The sequence below is a fragment of the Helianthus annuus genome, chromosome 17 (assembly GCF_002127325.2).
Source record: "Helianthus annuus cultivar XRQ/B chromosome 17, HanXRQr2.0-SUNRISE, whole genome shotgun sequence".
Classification (NCBI taxonomy): Eukaryota; Viridiplantae; Streptophyta; class Magnoliopsida; order Asterales; family Asteraceae; genus Helianthus; species Helianthus annuus.
The window spans coordinates 173,339,350-173,350,862 of record NC_035449.2 but is presented as its reverse complement, the minus strand read 5'-3'; the positions used below and the strand labels follow the sequence as shown (position 1 = coordinate 173,350,862).

The following is an 11,513-nucleotide window of genomic DNA, read 5'->3' as shown; positions in this document are numbered from 1 at the left end:
CTTCACATGGACCTTTTTGGACCTATGAAGCACAAGACAACTTTCGGAGATGCTTATTGTCTAGTAGTTACTGACGACTATTCTAGATTTTCTTGGGTATCCTTCATGGCACACAAGAGTGAAACTCCTGGCATCCTCAAGGATCTTCTTACAATGTTGGAGAATCTCTATTCGCTGAAAGTGAAGAGGATCCGAAGCGACAATGGAACCGAATTTAAGAATCAAGTTATGGATGATTTCTGTACTTCTAAAGGCATTCTTCATGAATACAGTTCTCGTTATACTCCACAACAAAATGGTGTCGCGGAGAGGAAGAATCGGACGATAATCGAAACTGCAAGAACAATGTTAGTAGAGTCGGAAATCCTTGTTCAATTCTGGGGGGAGGCTGTGTCGATTGCGTGCTACACATTAAACAGAGTTCTTATAGTGAAGAGACATGGCAAAACTTGCTTCGAACTCCTTCAGAAAAGGAAACCGGATCTTTCTTACCTAGAACCGTTTGGCGCTCCATGTACTATGATTGAGCCGGATGGAAAATTTGGAGCAAAGGCTATCGAGGGCTTCTTCCTTGGATATGCTACTCCGAATTTTCGTGTTTGGAATCTAGCTACCAAAAAGATTGAGCTATGGAGTGAGGTGAGGGTTCAAAGGTACACGAGTCCTGTTAGGGCTCCGGGTGATCCGTGGATGTTCGATTATGATGGACTATTTGACTCCTTCAATCTGCCAACCTTTGACGAAGAATCAGCAGCTGCTAGAATGTTGTTTGAAAGTGACAACGCTGCTGACTCGCCATTGGTTAGACCTGTTATTGTTGACCCACAAGGCTCTTCATCGGTTAACAATACAGTTTAAAATGAGGTTTATGAAGATGCTGCTGATTATAATGAGTCCTCTGAAGATGATGAATATCATGATGCAGCTGAAGGATCTTCCGCTCCAGTTGCTCCTGTTCAAGGTGCTTCTGTTGATACACCTCATGTGTAGAATGTGGATACTGCTGAAGGAAATGCATCCACCTCTACACACAATCCTGGTGTGGAGTTGGTTGTTGATCTTAATTTCAACAATTTGGGTATCAATTCACGTGTATCTGAAAATCCTGAAATGAGGATTCACGATATCCACCCACCGCAGAAAATCCTGAAATGAGGATTCACGATATCCACCCACCGCAGAATATCATAGGAGATGTCCAACGCGGTGTGCAGACGCGTAATCAGCTGAGAAACAACCAGAATGCTGGTTTGTATTCAGCCATAAGAGAATCTGGTCTTCAGAATGACTGGTCCTTCGCTTGTTATGTGTCACAAGAAGAGCCAAAATCGTGGAAAGAAGCTTTAAAAGATAATGCTTGGGTTGAAGCCATGCAGGAGGAACTGCAGCAATTTCAAAAGCTTGGTGTTTGGAAGCTTGTTAAAAGACCAGAGAACTACAAGAAAATTGGCACTCGATGGGTTTTCAAATGCAAGAAGGACGACCGTGGAGTGGTTATTCGTAATAAGGCAAGATTGGTCGTTCAGGGATTTCGTCAAATCGAGGGGATTGACTACAATGAAGTCTATGCACCAGTTGCTCGTCTGGAAGCTATTCGGATCTTTCTCGCTTATGCTTCATTTAAAGGATTCAAAGTCTAACAGACAAGGGGGGTTTGTTGATGCACTTTTTGTGTCTGTCACTAGTCTTGTATGCAATGTCGTATTTTGTACGGTCTTTATTTGATTATCGAGTCTGTATTCGTAGTCGACAAAGTCGGATAGCCTCCTATCCGCTTGTGTCCGACGTGTTTTGTCTCTCTTTATATGTATTTGTCGTAAAACAATGCATGTCGCATCTAAGGGTATTTCTGTCATGTTTTTATACAGTCTGTGCCATCTGTTTGTGCATAACAGTTTGAAGAAACAGTTCACCATTTTGCAGGCCTTGGCGAAATAGGTCTGTTTCGTCAAAGAGATGTCGAGGAAACAGACTTGTTGATTTTGTTTGTGTTTCGTCAAGGTTGTCAACGAATCAAATGTGATTCGTTGACTGTTGGGCTTGTTACTGGGCTAACTTGTGTTTCGTCGGCCCAATTTCAGTTTTGTCAAGCAGATAAGCCCATCTGCTATATATAGGCACAGAATGTTCACAGTTTAGTCAGAGATGAGAGTTTACCCTTTGTGCTTGTAAGAACTGTGTTTGTATCAGTTACCATTTCTCATCCAGTTAATCAAACGATTGTGTTTTTTTGGTTAACCTTGTGTTTATCTTGTTCTATGTTTGGTTGGCTAAGTTAAGTGGATTCCGCACACTTAACTTTGTTTGTTATAAACAAGGATTCGGTAGTGAAAATCGATCCTCCGATTTAGGGACCTACAGTATCGACCTGAGCTCTCACGGCCCTCGCGATTTACCCCTTAACAGATATCATCTGTGGTATACTCACCTGTAAGACTGAACATTGAGATCTGGATACAGGAGTATATTCAAGTGGAGTGATACACATTTAAGTTCAAGTTTCTAAAACATTAATATCGTATCTCAAATCAAATGAAATTTGTGTGAAAATTTAAAGTGGAACAATATACTAACAATCTAGGTAAATTGTTTAAAACTTGAAATGTTTAAAAGCTTAACGGTGTAGGTGATATGTCTCAAAAACTGATATGATCCTCTTGCACAAACTCACAAAAATATGTTTGTACATATTTCATTTCTACATTTAATTTCTGCTATTGCATTTATGTTTCATAGTATGAAAAATCCAAAAAGATTTTCGACAACTGATGTTGAAAAGCTGATATTCAAAATCTCAAAGGCTAAACAAGATGAACAGTTGGATTGGTTAATTGGTTTGAAATGTTGAATCAGAATGTGGAATGTTTCAAATTTTGTTAAATTTTAAATGTGAAAGATAATCCTCAAATGTTTAGTTGATTCATTTAGTTGAATCACAATATCGTTTGGTAATAGAGTGTTTGAGATGTGTAGGTTTCTGAATCTGTTTCTACGAAAAGCCAGGCGTCGATCCTAAAAGCACGGAAGCTTGACGAAAGGGGGAGCCTGAAGAAAAGAAGTATGATCGATAGGAACAGCAACGGAAGCTCAAAGACAGATCCACTGGGATTCTGTTCGAGAAAGAGAAAGACAAGACGCTACGAGATTGACTGCAGCAATATCCAAGGGGGAGATTGTTAGTGCATTAATGTCTATCGCCTTCGTCAATCCTAGCCGTACCGAGAAACCGAAGAAATCAAGCTCTTATTGTAATATTTAGATAGAATTAGCAAGGTGTCATTTTGGTAATTAATGAGAAATCTTATTAATTCCAAGGCCTATAAATAGGAGCTTTAGATTTAAAGTCTAAGACTTTTTAGCTCATTTTGTGATTTTGGAGATTCAAGTCTAGAGAGAGAAAGTCTAGAGAGAGAAAGCTCTCTCTACGTGATTTTTGTATCGGACACGTCATATTCTTCAATAAAATCACGGTTCTAGTACGTTATTGTGTGTTCGGTCACGCACGTTCATGGATTCCGCACGTCGAACGTTCGTTACGCAATCGAACGGTGTCAAAACCGGTCCTACATGTTTAAAGATTTAATTGGAGCTCACGCAAAACACATGAACTCGCTCAACTTTTGTTGATGTTTTCAAACTTACATGTATTTCAGGAAACTAATGGGATCTTGGTGCTGGTGATTATTATGAAGCTTTTGGATTAACAAGATATCGATGTCATCCTTTTTGAAGGGTTTGGTCTATATATCACATTTTTAATGCGATATAGGATGCAAAGCCTTGTATTTTAAAACTTATGTCATGCTAGATTGTTGTAAAAACATAGACTTATGTTATCTTGTAAGTAAACAACTTATGGTGTGTAACTTTTAAATTATGGCAATGGATGAACATCATATGTTTTCAATCATGTAGTTGTTTACTATTATCGCATGCAATGATAACTTATCAAGTTCACACCACGCGCTTCCGCTAATGAACAAGTGCAACAGATTGGTATCAGAGCTTTGATTGTAGTGAACTAGGATTCCCTCACGAGTCTAGTCTACAGTCACTACGATCCTCTCACGAAAACATTTTGTTTTTGTAAAATGTTTTTCATTTCATATACAAAACGCCAAGATCCCCTAACAAAACTCTTTTCAAGAGAAGAATCCGAGGACAATATTTGGGGACATAGTCTATATGGGATAGACTTGTCAAACTAGATTGATTCATACAAAACAACGTGATTATGTGATTATGTTTGATAGAATTACATATTTTTGTGTTTCTTTGTTTGAGTGGACCATTAGTCATGTATTGTAGAACTTGCAACTTTTGATACGTTTGATACGTTTGAGACCATAGATCAAATACAAGCACAAGAATGATTAAGGCATTAGGTAAAACTTTTTCCTTTTACACCAATTCATATATCCTTACCCAAAAATTTATCCCTTAGTAGCCAACTTTGAGCCTAATCCTTTCGTTTGACCACCCATTTAGCCCATAACCTTAAGCCTTTTCTTTTAAACCCGTGTGATGGAAATTCGATTGTATGAGTTAAGTTTGTATAGTTGTGAATTGATTGTATTGTAAAAAGAGAGAGAGAGAGAGAGAAATCAGAAAATGTTGTGAAAAAGAATGGAAAATTATTGAGGAAAGAACAAAAATATGTGTTTCTAGTTGTTGAATAAAAGGCGAAAATCATTGCCTCGTAGATGATGTTTATAGTTTACTCGTGTTTAGAATAGTTGTTTTGTAATAAAAATCGAATTTTCATCACCTTAGCCACTTTAAATATCCTAATTCCTACCCTTAACCTAGCCCCGCTACAACCCTTACAAAGACCTGTTGACTTGTGCTTAGTATTCGTGATCAGTGGTGGAGAATGATTGAGTTGCAAGCCTATGCGGGTACCTGTTCTAATCGGTTTTAGTGGTTATTTCAAAAGTGCTAATGCATCAACTATTAGCCAATTTTAAACCGAGTGGAAAGAAAATTGTTAGGGATATGCATCATTTGTCGGTTTCTCGGGCGGGTTAATCTTAGATAACCAGTTTATATGTGATTATTCACTTTACCGTTAAATATGTTGAAAACTGTAAAGAGTTTGAACTTGTGCATGAAGATTGACCTTCACCTTCACCTCGGGAATGGAGAGTGTATTCTTTGTTCGACCCACGTTAAAGTGAAAAACAGATTTGCTTGAGGTCAAGCAAAGGACAAGTGTGGGGATGTGATACGCGGTCGAAAACCGGTGTTCGGATTGGCGTAACTTGATGTTTTTACATGGGTTTTAATTCCGAATAGCCTACTTTTAATTAAAATTGTGTTTTGCAGGTTTGATGAAGTTTAGGGAGCTATTTGGGAGCTTTATGGACTATCGGGATGAAAAACGGACCACTGGAATGCAAAACGGGTCAATCGGAAGCGAGAAACACAAAAAACAGAAAAAAGGGTTTTCTGTGAGGCGTAGCCTACGCCACTGGTGCTAAACGAGATTTTTGGGGTTTTCTTGGTTGGTGACGAGTTTTAATGCTTGTTTTGACCCATTTCGGGAGTTACACTTGGAATTGAGTTTGAAACCACTTCTTGGAGCCACAACCTATCATCATTCCATTCCCCAATCATCAAGAACACCGAATCAATCATCCACAATCATTCTATTTCACCATCCAATCTTCATTCCATAACCCTAATCATCATTCATCCTTCAATCCATTCATCACCACCAACTATTCCAAACCCTAACCACTATCTCCACAACTTCAAAGCTTCAACATGATGATGTTCAAGTTCTCAACACTCGGTGATAGCTTCATGCTTCCATGAGCGGCTAAATTCTTGGAGGTTTCACCCCGGTGTAGGTTTTTGTAAGTCTAGGGTTTTAACATTGTTCTTGGTTTGATTTTGTGAAAAATTGCTATTTGATTTTGAAGCTTATGACAAATGTCTTGCATTTGTATTGAATTCATAAATTGTCGAGTGAAGATTAAATTTGACTTTATGAAATGTTTATGTGCAATTATGCCTTGTCTAGGTTAGAGTTTACATGTTCTTGGTAATGAAGTGCATTTTTGTCCGTTCTTTGTAACGTTGATAGCTATTAGCACCTAAGCCTTGTAACACTAAATTCGTTAGTCGCTTTTGCAATTGAATCAAATCTAAAACATGTAGAAATCCTAGGATTGCAATTACCGAACTGGGTGTGAACCTAGTTTATTTATCTTGTTTACATCATCAATTATAATTTCGTGCAATTGTTTAAGTTCTTGTTAGTCATAATTAAAAACCAAACTTGTAGGTTCATTTCAATATCTTTTCAAAACAAACAAAAACCGTTAAAATCAATCAAGTCCATTCGCAAACCACATACTCTTCGTGGTTCGACCCCTTGCTACCACTAACTATTTGTTATGGGTAATTTGGGCATATAAATCTTATCTTTGAGCGGAGCGCGATACTCCGATCAAGGTGCGGTGGTATTCGCGTTAAAGATCTAGAGTCACTACCTATATGGTACTCGGTATACAGTATATACAGATCACAAGAGTCTGCAGCACATATTTGATCAGAAGAACTTGAATATGCGGCAACGACGACGGGTCGAGTTATTGTTATTGAACGATTATGACTGTGAGATAAAGTATCATCCTGGCAAGGCGAACATCGTGGTAGACGCCTTGAGCCGCAAGGAACGTGCAAAACCTCTAAGGATGCGAGCCTTAGAGATGACTATACAAACTAATCTCACCTCTCGGATTCGCGATGCTTAGCAAGAAGCGCTTAAACTAGAAAATATACGAGCCGAATCCTTACAGGGAATAGAGGCACAATTGGTTCCAAAGGGGGATGGAACACTATACTTTTATGGGACGAACACTACAAAAAAAATGCCATTAGTGGCACACACTTTTGGTGTCATTTACATTTTATGCCACTAATTTAGATTTTTAATGGCACTTTACGTATGCCATAATTACTTAGCACACACTTTTAGTGGCATTTAGTTTTTGTGTTAATAATTTAGATTTTCAATGGCACTTTACATATGCCACTGAAAATTTCAAGCATCTCTTCTCAAACATTTTCTAAATCGTTTTATTAAAACAATCCCCCAAAAAATATTAACACCAAATTCCTGATCCCCAAATTCATTCTCCAAATAAACGTAAGATCATTTTCATAAACCTTAACAAGCATATATATAAGTTTGAAAAAAAATAAAGATTTGAGCATGCATTTATGTATACTTTTTAGAATATAATATAAAAGATTTAGTAAGTAGCACATTTTAGAAAATATAGTATACTTTTCACGATTTTTATCTTAGTTTTTTTCATAGAATACAATTTTTAACTTATAAAATACATAAAATCAAAAATACTTTTGATTTCCCTCTCAAAAGTTTTAATTTCCCTCCAATACCCGCTTCCTCAATTCAACCCTTTAAAAATTTATTTTCCTGAGAATTACCCCTGCACCCTCCCCATTCCATATATATGTAACAACGGTGGCTTCCGCAATTCTTAGGGCGTCAGTTTTTACTGCTAGGGTTAGTTTACGGTTGAGTTGAGCAACGACTATGGTAGAAATTACAGTATGTGAAGGCTCGTCAAGGTTTTTGGCAACACGAAGAAGGATATTCGAACGATTTTTGGTTAAAAAAAGGGCATTTGTGTCCTCCTATGAAAATTCTGGTGGAGGAGATGCGGTGGTGACGCTGCCTTAGATGTCGTAGACACCGAACTGAAAAGGGAATTCATTGGCAACTAGTTGGCCCAGTGAAATTCGAGCTCTGTTATCTTCAATTCGTACAATCGTAAGAAACCATCTCCTATTTAATTGTGTTTAACCAATTACGAGCAAACAACTAATATTCATGGTAATATGAGTAACAAATCTCTTTTTTAGATAGTTATTCTTTTCTGGTTGCGAATTCATAGATTTTTTTTATTTATGGTTTACAATATTGTGATATTTATGTTGTAGGTTACTACCCACATTAGTTGTTTGATTAATGTTTGAGTAAAATCACTTATTTCATTGGGATTACTATTATTTGATAAAAAAATAGCTTTCTCTAGTCATTGTTTGATAATATCTTGATTTGGGTGCAGATGCTGAAGACCACTGATGCCAATGTGTTTGTTAGTGCTCAAATACCGATTTCATTTGGGATTTATTGTAAACTTTTAATAGAATCAGTTCAAGTAATTCTTTAAAGTGGATTAATATTTCATTCTAATAATCATTTTGGGGGGTATTTATTTGATAGTTTCACACTTCACCATGACAGGTAGTTGGTCATATTTTTGGTTGTATGATATCATTATTTTATTTTTATGTAGGGAAGAGTTGAAGAGGAGAAAAAGGCTTGTATTTATGTTCAAGTTATGCTGTTTGTTGCCTCATTTTGTGAATTTAGATTATATAACCGAAACAAATGTCATCATATGTTCAAAATGAATTTTATATACCACCCATGCTACTACTCTCTCGTGTTCGTTTGTGTGGATGATATGAGATATAATATATATGTAAATTAAGTTAAATCTGGCTAACTCAGAAAGTGAGCTTCATGCTATCAGAAAAGCTAGTTAATGTAAGCATTGACCAACTATGGTGTTAAAGTAGAATTTTTTCTTTTATTCATCTTACAGTAGCATATATTACACAGACAACAAATTTTATGTTACCGGTTGTAGCTTGTTGTTCCTAGTAAGAAAGACTCAAGTTAATAATATTTCTACAATTGGCTTGTATTATATTGTTTTATACATTTCCAACCTATTATATGGTGTTGCATGTCATAATCTACAATGTCTTTTAATTTGTTTTGCTTATACGGTTACTAATTTGTAACTCACAGGTGGCTGTGCATTTTCACAGTTTATTAAATCGAGAATTTTCTGTAAGAAGGCTACAACAACTCAACAGTCTGTTAAATCTGTAACTCACAGGTGGCTCTAAATTTATATATTTTATAGTTTTTTAATGAATATGAACATTATTTGGTCTTTATCTTTTACAACTGGCTGTGCTTTTTTGTACTTGCTAAGTTATAATACTGAAACTTGCTATGTTTATGTGCTGCTCTGTTTGTTGTTCACTTGTTCTGATATATGAACATGATGAATCTGATACATTTTCAGTTTTGGGCCGAGTGTAAGAAACTAAGGCTTTCAATTGATGGCGGAACCTAGGAACGCCGGATTCTCGTGGAGGAGTGAAACGTCGGCCATGGAGAAGATGAATCGACAAAGGGCTTTGGAAACCAACTCAGATAAAACATTGTTTGATTTTATGTATATTGAGGTTTGTGATTTGTTATATTTTGTAAAATAAAAAAGCTAAAAAAGCTATAAGCTTTGTTAAAAAAGCTAGGCAAACCACCCCCTAAGTTGGTTTTGCTATTTGGAATCATTGCTTATTCGTTTTCACTATTCTATTAAATTTTCCGGTTTCTATCACTATTAATAGTATCACTCTTTTGTAGGAAAGAAAGTATTGTCCGTTGTTTAGGCTTTGGATACTTATCAAAAATCATATGCATGGCAGAGGTTTAATTCAGATGGTGACAAACCTTCTACTAAAATGTAAGTGAAACTTAAAATTTTACACATTATTATGTAATTATATAGATTGCTTCATTTTTATAGCTTGGTTTTTTTTTTTTTTGAATTAGTGGTAAATTTGTAGCTTTAGTTGCATGAATTTGGTTTTTGGTTTTACTGATACCTGACTAAATCAAACCGAATAAACGTATACAAGTTTGGACTTTTAAGCGATTTTTTTTTGCAGGTATGCAACAGGTAGTGCACTATGTTTTTACTTGTGGTGGAAGAGACACGGTATGGGTTATCATTAAAAAACACACTTAGCACTATTATATTACCTTTTCATATTCTAAGTTTTAACTTCTAACTACTTGCTCTAAATACTGATCAGCCATCTTGGTTGAATAGCTTGAACTAACTTCAAAAGAAGTGAGGTTTCCTTTTATTAATTGCTTTTACATCTTTGATAATTGTAGTTATGAGAGCTAATTGATTTTACATTAACTGTGAATTTTCAGGTTGAATACAATGAGTAGGTTGATGTGGGGCCAGTAAGTGCAGGAACAACTATGATGTGGGAATGTAATTGCTAAGAAAGAATTAACATGGGGATCATTATGTATGACGATTGCAAAAAGGGTCACGAAGGCAATGAAGTTTTGAGTTTTTATTCAAATATTTGGTAGTTTTATGTTTTATATGTTTAAGAATTAAAGTTAGATTTGTAAATGTTTGAATTTTTGGAAGACGATTTAACTTTTAATTCAATCGATGTTATGAATTCTATATTTCATAATTCTATTCATTTTTAATTGTGAATAAATAAAAATTTAGTTAAATAAGGTTAATATGAATTTGATGTGATTTTTGTGGTAGAATTTATGTGCTAATAAAAGCTTAATAGTTTGTAGTGGTAGATAAAAAAGTATCACTAAAAGGCTAAACGTTTGTAGTGGCATATTAAAAAGTGCCACTAAAGGGCTTTAGTGACATCACTTTTAGTGGCACTTTTTTTGTATGCCGCACATTCTAACAGGGGTCTTTAATGGCACTTTTTGGGCTTTTTGGGCTTTTTGAGGCACTTTATAGTATGCCAATGAATGGCTTTTTTTGTAGTGGAATTTGGGTTCTATTCTTCGGCGACCTACGGACGATTATTTTGGACAAGGCACATAAGTCAAGGTACTCTTTACATCCGGGATCAGATAAAATGTACCAAGACTTAAAAGGATTTTATTGGTGGCCTAATCTTAAAGGCGATATTGCTACATATGTCGGAAAATGCCTTACATGCGCCAAGGTTAAGGCAGAATATCAAAAGCCTTCAGGGTTACTGCAACAACCTGAAATTCCCGTATGGAAATGGGAACAAATCTCGATGGATTTCATTACTAAGTTACCCCGAACCTCAAGAGGCCATGATATGATTTGGGTAATTGTAGATCGACTTACAAAGCCGCGCATTTTCTACCTATCAGTGAGAAGGATGGCACTAAGAAACTGGCTGAAATAGATCTTAAGGAAATTGTGGCATGACATGGAGTGTCTGTTTCTATTATATCGGACCGAGACGGTCGGTTCGTGTCAAGGATATGGCAATCATTTCAAAAGGCCTTTGGATCCCAACTGAATCTTAGTACGACCTTTCACCCAGAAACGGATGGCCAAAGTGAGCGGACGATATAAACTTTGGAGGACATGCTACGCGCTTGTGTGATGGATTTGGGTGGAAACTGGGATACTCACTTGCCCCTACAAGGCCCATTAATGGATGGAGATAAGTTCTTCTCTGGATAACTGTTTAGGAACATATGTGCAGGTTGGTGTGGCATTGGAATCGATGTCTATGAGTAGAGCATCGCCAGAATTATCCTGCGTTGATCATCTTGAAAATCAAGAAAATTCTAACTTAAAACCCTAAACATAACTTAACAACTTACTAATCATGAAGTATTATGTGATTATTAT

At 36.3% G+C, this 11,513-nt stretch overlaps 1 protein-coding gene across 4 annotated transcripts; it reads left to right on the top strand.

The window, feature by feature from the left end:
- Window positions 1–7,471: 7,471 nt before the first annotated feature.
- Window positions 7,472–10,341, top strand: LOC110921837. Of its 4 annotated transcripts, none has more exons than XR_002582680.2 (6): window positions 7,472–7,807; window positions 8,106–8,948; window positions 9,141–9,303; window positions 9,485–9,584; window positions 9,790–9,974; window positions 10,064–10,341. XR_002582680.2 is itself a non-coding variant. In XM_022166168.2 (6 exons), exons 3-6 carry the CDS (start codon window positions 9,178–9,180, stop codon window positions 10,079–10,081), a joined length of 294 nt encoding a protein of 97 aa, XP_022021860.1. In that variant the 5' UTR covers window positions 7,472–7,807; window positions 8,106–8,948; window positions 9,141–9,177; the 3' UTR covers window positions 10,082–10,341. The 4 variants fall into 4 exon arrangements, 2 of the variants coding, with proteins under 2 accessions (XP_022021860.1, XP_022021859.1); XM_022166168.2 differs by having other exon boundaries at window positions 9,790–9,839; XR_004887369.1 differs by having other exon boundaries at window positions 8,858–8,948; window positions 9,790–10,341.
- Window positions 10,342–11,513: the final 1,172 nt, after the last annotated feature.

What these genes read in the sequence shown, in the direction of transcription:
- LOC110921837 (XM_022166167.2), top strand. Translation starts at nt 9,178, where the DNA reads ATGGCGGAACCTAGGAACGCCGGATTCTCGTGGAGGAGTGAAACGTCG. An exon ending in TTGATTTTATGTATATTGAG is followed by an intron (nt 9,304 to 9,484) that starts GTTTGTGATTTG and finishes ACTCTTTTGTAG; the next exon opens with GAAAGAAAGTATTGTCCGTT. An exon ending in GACAAACCTTCTACTAAAAT is followed by an intron (nt 9,585 to 9,789) that starts GTAAGTGAAACT and finishes TTTTTTTTGCAG; the next exon opens with GTATGCAACAGGTAGTGCAC.